The 18,286-nt window shown below is 36.3% G+C and overlaps 4 protein-coding genes across 6 annotated transcripts in view; 2 read left to right on the plus strand and 2 right to left on the minus strand.

Annotated features, from left to right (window-relative positions):
- The window catches only part of taar10a (trace amine-associated receptor 10a), a 79,173-nt gene that overhangs the window by 23,900 nt on the left and 36,987 nt on the right, over nt 1-18,286 (minus strand). Inside the window, exon 1 of one of the 2 annotated variants that reach the window (XM_087297883.1) lies at nt 7,128-7,191. The exons of the other annotated variant lie outside the window; for it this stretch is intronic. The gene's annotated coding sequence lies outside the window, so the exon portion shown is untranslated. Of the gene's footprint in view, nt 1-7,127; nt 7,192-18,286 lie in introns of those variants that run through there. 2 annotated transcript variants of the gene reach the window in all.
- The window catches only part of taar10 (trace amine-associated receptor 10), a 92,954-nt gene that overhangs the window by 16,416 nt on the left and 58,252 nt on the right, over nt 1-18,286 (minus strand). The gene's annotated exons all lie outside the window — the stretch shown is intronic.
- Nucleotides 3,266-4,291, plus strand: taar13b (trace amine associated receptor 13b). Its single transcript, NM_001083042.1, is given in 1 exon segment — nt 3,266-4,291. A coding segment is annotated over 1 exon segment (1,026 nt).
- taar13d (trace amine associated receptor 13d) lies at nt 7,123-16,732 on the plus strand. 2 transcript variants are annotated; one of them, XM_087296209.1, is made up of 3 exons: nt 7,123-7,427; nt 12,393-13,098; nt 14,794-16,732. In XM_087296209.1, exon 3 carries the CDS (start codon nt 15,689-15,691, stop codon nt 16,712-16,714), a length of 1,026 nt encoding a protein of 341 aa, XP_087152335.1. In that variant the 5' UTR covers nt 7,123-7,427; nt 12,393-13,098; nt 14,794-15,688; the 3' UTR covers nt 16,715-16,732.

Raw genomic sequence — 18,286 nt, forward strand, 5'->3', positions numbered from 1 at the left:
CTATCCCACATGGAAGTCAGAAACCTTAACCGCTCCACTAAACCTCATAAATATAATCTTTTACAAAGTGGGGTTTAATACCTCAATTTGCTAAAATGTTTGTGCTGAAGCGGTTTCAGTGCAATACATAAACAATGACCACTAGGTGTCACCGTAGAGTGGGGTTTCGAAACATTCCGAAGTTTTGACTCATTTGCTTCGATTGTTTCAGTGTTTCATGAAGCCTCGCTTTGCCCACCACTACCTGTCACTATACGGGGGCATTAGGACCCACACAGATCGCTGGTTGGGCACCCCCTGCTGGCCTCACTAACACCACTTCCGGCAGCAACTTAGCTTTCCCATGTGGTCTCCCATCCAGGTACTGACTGGGCGCAGCCCTGCTTAGCTTCAGTGGGCGACCATGTGAGAGTTGCAGAGAGCAGCCTGCTAATAAATTACACCTTATACATACTTTTCCAACAACTCATATTCCAACAGCTTTCTTTTTATTTATTCCAATAGCAAGTCTAGTATATCCAGATACATAAGAATACTGTAGCTACTAGTTAACAATGTTTATATATTATACTATATACTATACTACACCTGTCTTATCTGCCTCAGAGCCAACATACTTGAACTGTCTCCATCACTGCTCTTATCAAATGTCTAATCTGCATCATTCTTATGGTCACTAAAACTCATCTCACCCTCACTTTCATCTGCAGGAAGAGCCAGTTCTGTCCTTTTCTTCTTTCACTTACCATAGAACATGGTGGTGCTCGCTAATACACTGTACCCTGTATTCATATAAATTCAAACGTAGTATTGCCATTAAAATGATATTTTATCCATAATGCAAATGCCATTGACTAATCAAAATTATATTCCTAGCATTCATGTTGTTATTGTTACAACTTAAAAGTTCACAGCTGACCTTGCTAGCTAACCCATTGCAATATTGCACATTCCATAACTGGACAGTGTTGCCATTTGGCAACATACACATTTGATCGATTTACAAAAAACTAATTTTATTTAAAAAAATTTTACTGTGAGTATGTCATAATAACTTACTGGAGGTGATGTTTCAGATTTTTTTTAAGGATCTGACATAATTTGATCCTTTGGGCTCTATTTTGACGGTCCATGCGCAGAGTGCAAAACGCAGGGCGCAAATGCTTTCAGGGCGTCTCAGGACGCGTTTTTGCTCATTTAAGGACGGGAAATCTGCCTTGCGCCATGGCGCATGGTCTAAAAGGGTTGAGTTTATTTTCTTAATGAGTTATAGGTGTGTTTTGAGAATAAACCAATTAGAGTCTCATCTCCCATTCCCTTTAAGAGTCAGCTGCGTCGCGCCAAGAGCGCATTCGCTATTTACAGGACGCAAAGTAAGTCTAAGTGGAAAAAATTACCATTTCACAAGCAAACAGTAAACAGTTTTTTAACAGAAAACTGTTAAACAGAGCATCTACTGCGTGAGAATGAGAGATAATGGAACTACTTTCACATTCGCTCTTGGATAGGGAAACCTTTACGCACAGACATCAATTAGTCTATAAATAAATACTTTTGTTTGTTAAACGCAAATATTCGTTTCAAAACTATTTCTAAATTCAGTTCTAATTTCCAGCAAACGAATAAATGAACAATAATAACAAAGTGTGGTCAAAATACTGAGTTATTTCCAAATACACCTGCCGTGCCCCATATGGTCTAAAACCTGACAGGTGGACAAATCTAAGCTTGTTTTTAATAAAACAAACGTAAATATGGATATAATAAATAATACTGCTGATAATAATATTATACAAAAGCAAATTGTTATGAATGAACTAAAAAAGCCTCCCGAGTTAAAGAAGTCATAAAAGCAGTGATTTTTCATATTTATGTAGGCTAGAAAATAATGTTTTGTAATATTTTAATCCTTTATATTTATATCCTATATCTATTCTTATTATATACTATATATATCCCTAATATTTAAATTTTTTCATATCTAAAGATATTTGCCTATTGCTCTCTTGTGCGTATTAAGCAGTGCGTAAGCGAGGCGCAACTCTGCGCTGGAGTTTAGACCGGGTTAGTTTTGGTCTAATGAAAAATCTATTATAGTTTCTCAAAACAGCAACGCACCAGCAGTGCACCTCAGAACGCCTTCCTTTTTAGACCAGAACGCCTATGGGCGCACAAATGAGCGCTAATGCATTTGCTATTTAAACAGCGTAGCACAACGCCTCAAAACAACTCTTGCGCCAAGCTGAAACTAGCAAAAGACTATTGCGCCACGCCTTGCGCCACACTGCGCCGGGTGTATGATAGGGCCCTTTGTTTTTATTGACGTTTGCATATGCATTCAGCAACTACTTACAATAAACGCCAGTCTGTCAGAAATCACTCCAAAGAAAAACACTGCATGTCATGTGACTTAACCAAAACACATCATTGGCTAAACTAAGGTCTTCTCTTTCCAACAAAAAATTAGAACGTTGGTCTTAAAGAAACAGTGGCAGGGAAATTAACATAAATACCATGTTGCCATATGGCAACACCAGGCGGTAGAGGGTTAAATTAGGGACCGTAACATTTGTGTTCCTTCTTGACTTGAATTGTTTACTTGCATACATCCAATTCAGCTTTTGTTGAATTTGTTGCTGAACAACCAATCCGAGTGTTATCTTCAGCTGACGGTGACTGGCCAACTCGATTCAACATTAACCCAATGAGAGGCGAAGTATGGTACACATGAAAACAACTAGCCATACCGATGCTGACCAACAGCCTGATAAAGCCCAACGGCCGACCATTGGCTTGAAAACAACCACCTAGATGTACATTATCCTGCTAATTGCATGGCTACTGTCGTAAAATTATAAAAGTATGAGACAAAAACCTATGTGTAATAATTCAATCTTTGATTAAACAAAAATTTGATGGAAAAAAAACAGCTGAACGCAAGATTTTTCTTGTTATTTTATTAATTATGATTATTATTATATTACTTTAGTCACTCAGTCAAAACAAAAAAAGTCATTTCATGTACTCATAAAGTCCCCCTGGTGGCCATGGGAGCCCCAAGCAGATGCTTAGTTCACTTATGCCTTGGGTCGGTTCTATAATGGACAAACCATAACATTTTAATAATTACATTTCTGTCTCTTAATTTTAATGAGTGGTTGATTGTCATTCGCTCGCATACATGATGTGGGAGGATCATAAAAGACATGCAGAGTATTTAAAACCCCAACTACACTAACTAAAACAGAAGACCCTATAACTCATGATGGATTTATCATCACAAGAATACGACCCCTCTCAGTTTTGTTTTCCTGCAGTGAACAACTCTTGTCTTAAAGGCACACATCATGTCTCCACTCAGACTGTGGTGTATCTCGTATTGGCGTCAGCAATGACTGTGACCGTTCTAGGAAATTCAGTGGTCATTATTTCTATAGCACACTTTAAACAGCTCCAGACACCGACAAACATCCTGGTGATGTCTCTGGCTCTGGCGGACCTGCTGCTTGGACTGGTGGTCATGCCTTTCAGTATGATCCGTTCTGTCGACGGCTGCTGGTACTATGGAGAGACCTTCTGTTTGCTTCACTCAACCTTTGACTTGTTCCTCACATCAGTGTCTATTTTGCATCTTGTTTGTATTGCCGTTGATCGACATCAGGCTGTGTGTTATCCGCTTCAGTACCCAACAAGAATAACCATATCTGTTGCATGGGTCATGGTGATGATAAGCTGGGCTGTGATTGCAATTTTTTCATATAGCCTGATGTATTCAAAGGCTAATATGGAAGGACTGGAGGAATATATTGAATCGATATACTGTATGGGACATTGCAGTCTGCTTATGAATAAATTGTGGTCTGTTTTAGACACATTTATAACCTTTTTCTTCCCTAGTTTTGTCATGGTCGGACTGTACATCAGAATATTTGTTGTTGCAAAAAAGCATGCAAGAGTAATCACTGAGGCAAACCCGAATGAAAATGAGAATCTGTTTAAAAGCTCTCGGCGATCTGACAGAAAAGCAGCAAAGACACTTGGTATTGTCGTGGGTGCTTTTATTATGTGCTGGTTGCCGTTTTTTATTAACTCAACGTTGGATGTGTACATCAACTTTTCCACCCCAGTTGCTCTGTTTGATGCACTTGTCTGGTTAGGCTACGTTAACTCAACCATAAATCCCATCATATATGGCTTTTTCTACCCATGGTTTAGAAAAACCCTTTCCCTCATTGTATCATTGAAGATATTTGAGCCAAACTCATCTGACATCAATGTTTTCACTGTGTGATTTCTTTCAGTGTCACTGCACTGTTTGCATATTAGACAACAGTTTGATGTAATTACACTTTTTGACAGTTAAATAAAGAACTGTGTAAGATTAGATGTTTTAGCTGTGAATAAAATTCACAGATGAAACAGATTCATTGCAAAGATAATATTTCTTTCCTCAGTATTACTGAATGTATCATGCACATATACATGTGTTGTGTCATGTCAATAATGGTATTGAATTGTGATGCAAGTATTCAGAATTATTAGCTCCTCTCTGATTTTGTTATATATATATATATATATATATATATATATATATATATATATATATATATATATATATATATATATATATATATATTTATTTATATATATATATATATATTTATATATATATATATATATATATATATATATATATATATATATATATATATATATACAAAAACAGAGAGGAGCTAATAATTCTGAATATATATATATATATATATTTTTTTTTTTAAATATATATATATATATATATATATATATATATGTATATATATATATATATATATATATATATATATATATATATATATATATATATATATATATATATATATATATATATATATATATATATATATATATATATATATATTTGCCAAATGATGTTTAACAGAGCAACAGTTTTTATGTCTGATAATATTGTTTTCTTCAGGAGAAAGTCTTATTTGTTTTATTTTGGCCACATTATGTTTTTTTTAAACCATTTTAAGGTCAAAATTATTAGCTTCTTTAGGCAATTTTTTTTTAGATAGTCTACAGAACAAACCATCATTATACATTAACTTGCCTAATTAACCTAACCTGACTAGTTAACCTAATTAACCTAGTTAAGCCTTTAAATGTCACGTTAAGCTTGAAAAATATCAAGTCAAATATTATTTACTGTCATCATGGCAAAGATAAAATAAATCCGTTATTAGAAATGAGCTATTAAAACTATTATGTTTAAAAATGTGTTAAAAAAATCTTATCTCTGTTGAACAGAAATTGGGGGAAAAATTAACAGGGGGACTAATAATTCAGGGAGACTAATAATTCTGACTTCAACTGCACATGGAGAGACAGACATGACTGCATTTTAAGCATTAATAGATGTAACAGGTCCAAATCTTGCCCTATGAGTGAATCATTTTGTAACACTTTAAAGATATTGTAAGCATTATGTATAACATTAAATACAGAATAATCAAGACTTTTATTCAATAAATAATAATTAGACACTATACCACATTTGAAAGTGGCATAAAATAAAAGCTTAGGTCAGAATTTTGTCAGGTTGTATACATTCAGTGTGTATTTACCCAGTCTGTATGAGGGGGCTTTCATTCTAGCACCTTTTTTCTGCACACTTGGGTTCATTTGTTGTCATGGTTAGTCGTGAACACTATTTCTGTACTAAAGCACACTGTGGACCATACCCAAGTATACATTAACTGGGTGGTCATTATTTGAGCATTTTGTTTTCTGATTTTGAATGCAAGGCAAGGTTTATTTATATTGCACATTTCATACACAATGACAATTAAAATGCTTGACATGAACAGGAATAAAAGAGACAAGTATAAGAAAATAAAAACAAATAATAAAAGTGATTAAAAAAACAGATTAAAATGTATTAAAACAGGTTATAAAAGAATGAAAATAAAAAGAAAGATGTAATAATATACAGTTGAAGTCGTAATTATTAGCCCCCCTGAATTATTAGACCTCCTGTTCATTTTTTTCCCAATTTCTGTTTAACAGAGAGCAGATTTTTTTCAACACATTTTTAAACATAATAGTTTTAATAACTTGTTTCTAATAACTGATTTATTTTATCTTTGCTATGATGACAGTTAAGTCATATAAAGGCTTAACTAATTAGATTAACTAGGCAGGTTAGGGTAATTAGGCAAGTTATTGTATAATGATGGTTTGTTCTGTAGACTATCGAAAAAAAAATGAGCCTAAAGGTGCTTATAATTTTGTCCTTAAAATGGTGTTTAAAAAATGAATAACCGCTTTTATTCTAGCTGAAATAAAACAAATGAGACTTTCTCCAGAAGAAAAAATATTATCAGACATACTGTGAAAATTTCCTTGCTCTGTTAAACATCATTTGGGAAATATTAAAAAAAAAGAAAAACAATTCAAAGGGGGGAAAATAATTCTGATTTCAACTGTATATACTACAAAAATCACAGAAGAGAGCCACTATTGAAGACAAGGCAAAAAGATAAGCTTGACTGACACACAGCAAGCAGAGGTTATTTCCAGTAATATTGAGCAGAAATTGACTATCTTCATGTTCTTTGCATTACATTCATGACAAATGGACACGTTCCACTCTCTGTTGCAGCTTCAAAAGTTAAACTAAGAGGCTAGATTTACTATAATTACTACAAACCCATAAAAGTGTTAATGATAGTGTAAAGGTAAACTAACGGCACCCATAAATACAAATGCATTATACATATGCACCTACAGAAAGCCAAGTGACCCAGCCAGGGCTCGAACCAGCGACCTTCTTGCTGTGAGGCGACAGTGCTAACCACTGAGCCACCATGACACCCTGAATGCTTTTCAACATGGCACATTTTTTTTTATTTATTTGCATAAAATAAATATACAAATGCTATCAGATAGCTCATAAAATAATAATGCAACATTAGCATTGACTAATTCTTCTTCAAAATCAACTCTGTTCATTTCACTAATAATACAACATTAGCACTGACTAATTTAGTGCAAAATGAATCCACAGTCAGCACACTGAACACTGCATGATTTACTAAAACATCCAACAATAACAAATAGTGCACGAGTAACGCATGCCGTCATCAGCAGCAACAAACCTCATGAACGATAATGGATCTGGCATTTTACCTAAGAATGAAGGAGAAGGTGTCGCAGACAAAAGTTAAAGGGTCACGAAACACCAAAACACATTTTTTGAGCTGTTGACAGTCGTATATGTGTCCCACACTGCTAAAAACACTATTAGGACACATATATTTCACTAAAAAGTGTAAATTGGTTGTTTTTGCGTTATTTCGAGCAAATTCGTACTTCCGGTTTGAAACAAATTTTTTAAAGCTGCATCACGGCCATGAGATCTAATGGTGCGTTCACATCAAACGCGGAACGCGCTGCAAGCACGAGTGATTTACATGTTAAGTCAATGCAAACGCACGAATAGACATCCTGCGGCGCGATACGCGCGAATGACGCGAATTGCGTGAATGGCGCGGTGCGAATAGCGTGTTTTGTGCGTTTGACACGTTTGAAAATCTGAACTTCAGCGCACATTCACGCCACGTTAACCAATTAGAAGCTTGCTCTTGTGGGGGCGTGACTGTGACGTAGAACCTGTTGATGGTGTCCCGGGGAAAATTCTCCAGGCGACATCGACAACAAGTCATCAAACTGGGCTTAGCTCAGTCAGAAGCACCGTTGAAAGCCTCCGTGATCCAGGTTCAGTTTCTGGAGGAGTTTATGAGCTCACACAGCTGGATGCACCTCTATAAGCATGTAGTGGACTCAGACACGGTCCTAAACGTATCGACGTTGTTTTTCAGCCTTCATAAAGTACATAAACACTGTTATTTGTGTTTGTGCCCTGCCACTCACACGAATCCGCATCTGTTCTGAAGTGAATTTGACACGCGAATGAAGCGAATTTCACACACAAATGAAGCGGGGTTTGACGCGCGAATGAAGCGAGTAAACTCAAATGTTCACGCGGCTATTTACGCTCAAATAGCGTGATTTATTTGCGCGTTCCGTGTCTGGTGTGAACACAGCAGAGGTGTGGACTCGAGTCATGTGACTTGGACTCGAGTCAGACTCGAGTCATGAATTTGATGACTTCAGACTCGACTTGACAAAATATGAAAAGACTTGCAACTCGACTTGGACTTGAACATAAATGACTCGGACTTTCACTTGGACTTGCGCCTATTGACTTGTAAAGACTTGCTACTTTCTATAAAAAGCCCAAAGATAAAAAGTATGTTGACACAGAGCGCTCTATCTCTGTGTGTGTGTGTGTGAGACAGAAAGCATGCGCGCATACTTTCGACCACTAGCGCTTTGTGGCGCACTTCCGTGTTTTTGCACCAGCGGGAAATTTGAAGATGCCATTTTCATTCTGACTCGGAGAGTGAAATAAACACATCCGCGATCTACTCCTTTTGTTTTATTCAGCGGATTTACAACATCTGTCAAAGGTAAGATACTTAACTACTTGCAATGTGTTACTGTTGTGCAAAAGCATTGTTTTACTGTTGTGCATAAGTCAATGAACTTCAGTTTTTTTTAACCAAACTTACCCTCTCGTCATTTATTTCACATAATTATGAATGAACATGGCTGTAATTTATGTTTTTGCACTTGGTCGTTTGTGTCAATGCGCATATTATGTTTTATTTTTGTGTATTGCCCATCCTCTGACAGTATTTTCTAACTATTTAATTAGAAGTAATAATAATTACATGCCATAATAACTAGATATATATAATTTATTTTTAAAGCTCTTAAAACTGTGAAAAAAGTGTTTTGTTATTTTTTGGTAACATTTTGCAATAAGGTTTTTTTAGTTAATCTATGTACTAACATAAACTAATAATGAACTATACTTTTAAACCTTTATTAATTATAGTTTAACATTTACTATTGCATAATTACAATTTAAAGATATGCTTGTTAACATTAATGTTAATGCACTGTGATTTAACAAAGGTTAACCAATAATTTTATTTCCATTAATTAATGAATACTGTAATGATTTGTAACTGTACTTCACTGCATTGTTTGTTCACATTAGTACATAGATAAACTTAATTAATTAATACAACCTTATTGTAAAGTGTTACCTTTTTCATATTTTGGATTGATACTATTAATTTTATTTAGTATTTAAAACCTTAAAAGTATTTGTACTATTGTTGATGTTATGCCTCTTAGCAATATTTTATTCCTCTATATAGTTTTTAATTAATTTTTTATTGCGAGATTGTAATGTAATGCCTCTATATTGTTGAATTTCTGTTTGTTTGTTTTTCTGTATTTCCCCCTCTATATTTAAGGATTATCTACTATTTTTAAGGTACTTAAAACCAACCATCTAATAAAAAATACAATTGACAATCACATTTCGTTTCATGAGTGTCTTTGTTCCTGTTTTGTAGGACTCTTATTTTAACAGATTTCATTGGAAAACACTTGACTGATCATTCAATTAAAGTTTTACCTTTATTATTCCATCACTCAATGAGATCATTTAATTGTGAGTTGAATTACTCCATTTGTAATTGTTTTTAAATAAACTAAAAACGAAGACTTGTTTTATTCAGTTTGTTGAATGTGAACTTCTCTACTTTACATATTAAAATATATTTAAAACCACTATGAATGTATTTAAACTAATATTTAAATTTATATAACTGTTTCACTGTGGGTATTTCTATTTTAATTTATTTAGCACATTTATTGCCTATTCAAACATGAAAACAAGTTTTAGATAATTTGTGGCTCTAATAAATTGTTAAACATTACAATATCCCTGCAGAAAAATCCAGCTTAAACCAGCCTAGGCTGGTAAGCTGGCTTTAGCTGGTCAACCAGGCTGGTTTTAGAGAGGTTTTGGTAATTTCTAGGCTGGTTTCCAGCCATTTCCAGCCTGGTCTTAGCTGGTCAGGCTGGAAACTGAACTGAGCTAAACTGAACTGAACTGAACTTAAACACTAAAACCTGAACCACACTGTTCCAGTTACTGAACCACACTGTTCCAGTTACTATGACCATTTATGTGAAGCTGCTTTGACACAATCTACATTGTAAAAGCGCTATACAAATAAAGCTGAATTGAATTGAATTGACCAGCAAAATCCAGCTAAAACCAGCTTGACCAGCCTGGTTTAAGCTGGACATAGCTGGTTTTGGCTGGGCTCCCATGCAGCCTGGCTAGGCTGGTCAAGCTGGTTTTAGCTGGTCATCTCCCAGCCTGCCCAGATAAGACTAGGCTGAAAATGGCTGGAAACCAGCCTGGAAATGACCAAAACCCCTCTAAAACCAGCCTGGTCGACCAGCTAAAACCAGCCTAGGCTGGTTCAAGCTGTTTTTTTCAGTAGGGATTTTTGACAAAATGGTCTAAAATGATAGTTTACAAGTGCCTAAGTGGGATTTGAACCCCGTTCCTTATGAAAAGAAAGAAAAATCTGATTGGCTCTGACATTACTTTCACCAGTGGGCAGGTACTTCAATCTGATTGGCTGGTCTCTCGTGCACGTATTCAGTCTCACTGCGTTTGCTTGACTTTTGTCCACACTGGCGCCTCAAACCTTTCCTGCTTTTGCTCTCCAGAGATCCTCCTGGTAAATTGATTATTCCAGAATGTTAATATGGTTTATATATTGCTACACTATTTAGTAACAATACATTAAAAACTATGAGGTTAAGGTAAATTCTATAATAAATGCTAGTGTTTTTGAGAATAAGGTATACTGCCTATGTTTAAGCCTAGTATTATTTACAAGTTGTTAATGAATGCTTCAGCATACTTTAGTATTAAGAATAGTGAACTGATAAAATAAAATACAGAGTGTAGTTTTTCTACAGTGAAGTGTGGTGAATTGTAGTATAATATACCCTATATTGTAAAAAACTACAGCACTGGGTAATTTGTTTATATTACACTTGTGTTACCAAAGCAACTATAATATGACCCCAACAAATTAATTAAAGTACTTTACTATAGTACTGTTCAAAACACTGTCCATGCCAATAGATGTGTTCAGGGGCCCTGTGGAACAGCTTTTCCTCAAAATGAAGAGGATGACATGGAAAATGTCCTCCACAATCTCATAAATAATGTGGAAGACAGCAGAGACGTGTTCATTTTATTTTAGTTGCCATGATAAAATGGGATTGATAGTGAGATTTATTTAAAGAGTGAATAGTACAGTAGGCTATAATACCTAATCAAGTTTTTCCTTATTTTTATCACAGTTACATTTCTGCTTGCATTAGTTATATTTTTGTTTAAATGTTTTTTTTTTTATTTGATTAGTATGGTACACCTTTCGGATGATTAATAAATGTTTGTAAAACAAAATACATTCTTTACATCCAACATCTATTCTCTGTGTCTTTAAGTGTTTGTAACTGGAAATATCTCATCATAAAACATACAGCCAAAATTTTATGGTTTATTAGATTAAAAATTTAATATGTAAGTCTATTTTAGTATTTTGGTTTTTGTTAATAAATAGTCCCTCAATATAAATCATATAAAAAAGCACGAAAGGAAGAGGAAACACAAGACTCAAAATCTGTATATAATCTCTGAGAGCACGCAGGAAAATGTGTGCGTGAGCAGTGCATTTTTGAGAGCGAGAAAATTTGCGCGTGAGCAGCGTATATTTCAGAGCTCGCAAGCAGTTTTGTCCACAGAGGAAATCGGTGCACGAGCGTCACACAAGGTAGAGAGCAAAGTTCTTCATTGTTATGTGAAAAAAACAACGTTAATGTTTGTATAAAGTAGCCAACTTCATTTAGAATATGTGCCACAATTTTACATTGCATTTTATGTAGTTTTAGTTAATCACAAGTTGATCACAGAAGACATAACATAGCACAACTAAACTTAATGAACTAGACAGCAGTAGACCTGCAATTTCTGTGTGATGTGAGGCAAAATGGACTCTATTGTAGTGGAACTCGTTCTTGTGCAATGTGCTGTGTAGACAAGATGCAGCACTGTTTAGCACTTTTTCAGAAAATTACATTTGTGTTTTTATATATCTGAGCAATGTTCTTTCATAAAAAAAGGTTTGTTTAATAAATACAGATCTTACAACCATACATAATCTGTTTACAGTTCATTTTTCTGTTAAAAAGACTCGAAAAGACTCGAAAATCAAACTATAGGACTTTGGACTTGACTTGAGACTTGTTGCCTTTGACTTGGGACTTGACTCGGGACTTGCCTGTCTTGACTCGGGACTTGAATCGGGACTTGAGGGCAATGAATTGAGACTTACTTGTGACTTGCCAAACAATGACTTGGTCCCACCTCTGGAACACAGCATTAGCGTGTAGACTGGACGTCTGTACCTAGGAGTTCCATATTACGTCTCTGAGTATGTTGCATTGATTCAGGAGTATGGCTTGGTTTACACCAGTCAGCGCGCTCTATTGTGAATGCACTGCAACTTCATTAATATGCAGCTTTTGGCTCGTTTCCACTGACTGGTACAGTACGGTACCGTTCGCGTCAGTGCGGGTCATCTTTATCAGGCTTGCATATCCACCACAAAGGGTACTCTTTTGGTGGCCGTGGTGTAAGACATAAAGTTTAAGTCGACGTCATGCTCGCTTGAATAAATGTCTATAGTAAAGCTGTACGGGTCGTTTACATATCATATGAGCAGCACTTCTCACAAAACAGATGCTTTATACACAAATACTTCTGTATAAATGTTTATTTATAACTGTTCTATGAACATGATTTGATTATAACTGCAGATCAATGGCAGTGCAGAATAGGCATCTGTAACGTCTGTAATTATATAAAATAAATGCATAAATGCAACATATATGAACACATACAGACCCTTACAGTCTCCGATATGTTATTAATTACAGAAAAACTACACAGATCATACATTTAGTACTTATTTGAGTTAAAAAACACACGCAATATAGCCCACAGTCGGCTCAAACCTCTCATCTGTGTCTGTAATTTTCAGCAGCACATGTAAGCTCTGTTACAGAGTAATTTTGTCATTCCCAGTTCATAATAGTGCAAAGGGCGAAGATAAACATGGCAGTTTGTTCATGATTCAGGTTGCTAAAACACTTTTGCTCCTGTATTTTGCCGGGATTCTCTTTTTTTTGCGTTTTACTCTCGCGCTTGTCCTTTTCTTTCTGAATGGAGCAGATGACGGAGACACTTCAATAATCATGCACACGTTATTATCATCAGCTTTAGAAGTTCGTTATATCAAATATAGAGGCGATTGCGCCTTCCCAGAAGAAAGTGAATACCGCTCGCACTTTTAGACGGGCTTGTAAAGCAACAACTGCACACGGCAGATTTTGTTCTTCTTGGCTTTGTGTCTGTTCATCAAAACGACGACAAGGTTTGTTTGAGCTCAGGTCATCCATGGCTCTTTATTATAAGCATATAGTACATCCATGTAATCTCTCAGCTGTGTATTAGAACATGGCGGATCCTTTGTTTACATTCTGTCTAGCTCCGCGAGCTTGTGACGTATCTCTGTAACCAATCAGCACTTGGCTGCATGTGTAACTCCACCTTTTGGTACCCTTTCTCGTTTTTGGTACCCTTTCGAAAGGGTGCCGAAAAAGTTGTACGGTACGGTTTGGTTCGGTACGCTTATTGACAGTGGAAACGACCAAAAAAGCGTACCAAACCGAACCGTACTGTACCACTCAGTGGAAACAGGAATTTCTTAGTACCTGAAACAGTGTTCAGAAGGCAGAGAGACGCCACGTCATGTTTCCAAAAGAAGTGGGAAAAGAATAAGAAATGTTTGGAGATACGGGTCGTCAGTGTTGCTTTTATAATGTGCTGCAGTGAAGGTTTTGTTTTTTTTTTTTCTCTCTATGAGAGCGCTGCTTGACTCACGTGTGGATTACAGTGCACGTGACACGCGGCAGAAATACATTTGTACAGAACATTTTTTACTTGAGAGCTTTTCTCATCTGGAAATGGAGAAATCCGGATTTGCTGCTCGTCTCCTTTAAAAAAAGATGCAGCTCCAGTATGTGTTGATAGTTCAATCTACAGAATTGGTGAGTGTGTGTGCGATCAGCACCCTTTCTTTGTTCATTCAGATGGCAAAGGTATAGTTTGTATGGTCAGCTGTACTCTTTCAGTGTTTAAAGACAGACCTTGGTCAAAATGATTTCTAAGTTACTTAGTTTACGTTAACATCACTACAATATTATGGACTGAAAGATCCGCTGTAAATGCTGCTCTCTGAGTGTAAACACGTGAACACTGTAAGCAAACTATTGCCGCATTTTGTGACAGGATTGTCTACACACACGGCTTTCTGACCTACCGAGTGCATCTGAGTTACCGACATATGCAGAGTTTTTTTTTTCTTATACAATGTGCGGTGTCAAACATTTCACCGTCATTAAACACACTGTCTTTTTCCCCTGCATGTGTGTTTGTTTTTCCTCGGTGAAAATCAGCGCGTGCCCAAATAGGGTCTCCCATTTTTATTCAAATCCTTCCCATTTTCCCTCCCTAGACACTCTCACCCAAACAGAGCTAGACACACCCACTTTCCTGACTTTTTCTAAACTAGAGGTGTGAAAACATCCTGCTGAAACGGGGGGTTTCATGGCCCTTTAAGAGCGGGGGGTTGTCGTGGACGAAAGTGAAGAGGATTGGGGTGTCACGGAAGAAAGAAAACCTACACACCTTGGAGGAGTAGGGAGCATTGCCACCAGGTGGAGGCTCCATCTGGGGAATGTCCCAAACCTACAGGCCACCCCAATGTCGAGGGCAGTAAGGAAATAAAAGTTTCATGGGCCCATAGTCATAGAAATTTGGCCATTACAATTTGTAGTGACCAACTAAAATGGAAATTTTTATTTATTTTGCAAATTAACTCTTTGGATGCATAGGTAGTAAGGTCATTCACAATAATCATCAAGTGGTTTTCAGACCATTCATGAAATGTTGCACTAAGTGCATTTCAACTCAGAGAAAATAAGCCAGGAAATTAATAGCATACAATCATTATTTACACAATTTTCTAGTTTTTAAATGTTCCAAGGTGAATAATTGAGTAATGGTAAACCATTAAATATAAAAAACAATCCTCTTAATTTTAATGAGTGGATGACACGTTGGCTCAGTGGATAGGATGGAGGTTGTCTCACAGCAAGAAGGTCACTGGTTTGAGTCCCGGCTGGGTCAGTTGGCTCATCTGTGTAGAGTTTGCATGTTTACCCCATATTTGCGAGGGTTTCGTCCGGGTGCTCTGGTTTCCCCCACAGTTCAAAAACATGCACTATAAGCAAATTTAGTTCATTATAAGTGAACAAACTTAATTGGCTGTAGTGTATGACTGTGAATGAGTGTGTTTCCCAGTACTAGGTTGCAGCTGGAAGGGCATCCGCTGTGTAAAACATATGCTGGATAAGTTAGTGATTCATTCCACTGTGGCGATCCCTGATGAATAAGGGGCTAAGCTGACAGAAAATGAATGGATTAATTTTAATGAGTTAATTATAATGTTTGATTGTCATTTGCTCCCATGCATGAAGTGGGAGGATCATAAAGGAGAAAGAACAATATATAAAAGGCCAGGTAGACTAGATAAAGTTCTGGTTTGGCAGGATGGATTTATCGTCACAAGAATACGATGCCTCTCAGTTTTGTTTTCCTGCAGTGAACAACTCTTGTCTTAAAGGCACACATCATGTCTCCACTCAGACTGTGGTGTATCTCGTATTGGCGTCAGCAATGACTGTGACCATTCTAGGAAATTCAGTGGTCATTATTTCTATAGCACACTTTAAACAGCTCCAGACACCGACAAACATCCTGGTGATGTCTCTTGCGCTGGCGGACTTACTGCTTGGACTGGTGGTCATGCCTTTCAGTATGATCCGTTCTGTCGACGGCTGCTGGTACTATGGAGAGACCTTCTGTTTGCTTCACTCAAGTTTTGACCTGTTTCTCACATCTGTGTCTATTTTTCACCTTATATTTATTGCTGTTGATCGACATCAGGCTGTGTGTTTTCCGCTTCAGTATCCAACAATGATAACCATACCTGTTGCATGGGTCATGGTGATGATAAGTTGGAGCATGGCTGCATTATATTCTTATGGTTTAGTGTACTCAAAAGCTAACATGGAAGGACTGGATGAATATATTCAATCAATGTACTGTATTGGAGGATGTACCCTGTATTTCAATGCATTGTGGTCAGTTTTAGACACATTAATAACCTTTTTTTTGCCTTGTTCTGTCATGATTGGCTTGTATGCAAGAATTTTTGTAGTTGCAAAAAAACATGCTAGAATAATCAATGAGGCAAACCAGAATGAAATTGATGGCACATTTAAAAGCTCTCGACGATCCGAGCAAAAAGCAGCAAAAACTCTTGGTATAGTTGTGGGTGCTTTTATTATGTGCTGGTTGCCGTTTTTTATTAACTCTCTGATGGATCCCTACATAAACTTTTCCACACCGGTTGCTCTATTTGAAGCATTTGTCTGGTTAGGCTACATTAACTCAACCATGAACCCCATCATATATGGCTTTTTCTACCCATGGTTTAGAAAAACCCTTTATCTTATTATAACAAGAAGGATATTTGAGCCAAACTCATCTGACATCAATATTTTCACTTTGTGATTTTATTTCAGTCTAATATTTGCACAGCTAATACTTATACACTTTCTGACAGTTAAATATAGAACTAATGTATATACAATTGGATATTTTACACGTGCAAACATTTTAATATTTTGTTTAAAGATCAAAAACAGTGATCTATGTAAAAAAAAAAACTCAATTTTATCAATCAATTTTATTATTACTGGATGTATATTACTGAATGTGTTGTGTTGTGTCATGTCAGTCATGGTATTGTTTTGTGAGGCTATTATCCTTTGGTGGATGTGAGACAACATGTATAAAGAAACAAAAATATACATTACCAGGTATGCTAGGCCATAATCTGCCCACTATATGAGGGAAACATGGCCAAAATTTAATGGAGTCTGGCATATTTATTGCAAAATTAAATACAGATTAATGAAGACTTAATTCTGATATGATGGTAAAGAAATTTTAAAATAAAAATAATATTGTGTGTGAAGTTTTGGGCACAGTAATTTAGTCAGGATTTATTCATTTAGTATGATTGTACATACTTTTTTTTTGTTGCACTGTTAATTAGATGCTGAGGTTTATTTGTATAAATGTAATCACTATTTTCTTTTATACTTAAATGCACCCAAACGATACTCAAGTCCAAGCTAACAATAAAGGGCTAGGGCAGTGGTTGCCAAAGTGGGGTTCACAGGACAATGAAGTGGGGGGTTGGGGGTTGAGTTATTTGGCAATTTCGAAAAATCAAATTCAACAGAATTTCCATATTTTATCTTCACCCTACTGAAGAACAAAATAGTAGTTATTAGTAGCATTGTTAACATGCTAATAATAAACATTAAAAACCAACATGCATATAATAAGCCATCAGCCTTTTGATTATTTTGCAACCCCTGGGGTGATGACGTTATAATAAACACAGGCAGTATTGTCAGATGCAGCACATTGATTTTATGGCACCAGGTTAAACTTTCTGACACTTTTTAAGGCACTCACGCACATTAAAAATAAGTACAGGCCACAACTGAACATAAAGGATGCTCTCCGGATGGCATTCTTCAAAATTAAACGATGACATAGGCCAAGTGGTATGTGTGCACCTTTGAGTGCAAGGTATATATATTTATAACCACCTCAGAGAATTGGGGATCGTGAGTAACAAGCATTGTTATTTTGGGGGTTGGGGGCTGAAAAGTTTGGGAACCCCTGTTCTAGGGTACAATTCATTTAAATTAATTTCGATTAACTTCAGGTTAATTTCTAATTGGAATGCAATTGAAAAGTTCATGGAAATGAGCTACTATTGAAGATGAAGCACAATGACAAGTTTCATGGATGTATAGCAAGCAGAGATGATTCAAGTTCAGCAGATATTGAAGCCTTCTCATTCTTTTGAACCCTTATGACAAATACATGCAAGAACAAATACATGTTCCATTGTGTGCTGCTGAAGTGAAGGGCCAGATTTAGGCCCAATCCCAATTCTATTTTTGTACAACTACCCCTTCCCCTTAGACCATGCAACCAAGGGTTAAGGAGAAGGGTTTCAAATTTTACCCCTAAGAATTGGGACAGCACCTGCACACGTCATCA

The sequence above is a fragment of the Danio rerio genome, chromosome 20 (genome assembly GCF_052040795.2).
Source record: "Danio rerio strain M-AB ecotype USA chromosome 20, GRCz13ab, whole genome shotgun sequence".
NCBI classification, from domain to species: domain Eukaryota; kingdom Metazoa; phylum Chordata; class Actinopteri; order Cypriniformes; family Danionidae; genus Danio; species Danio rerio.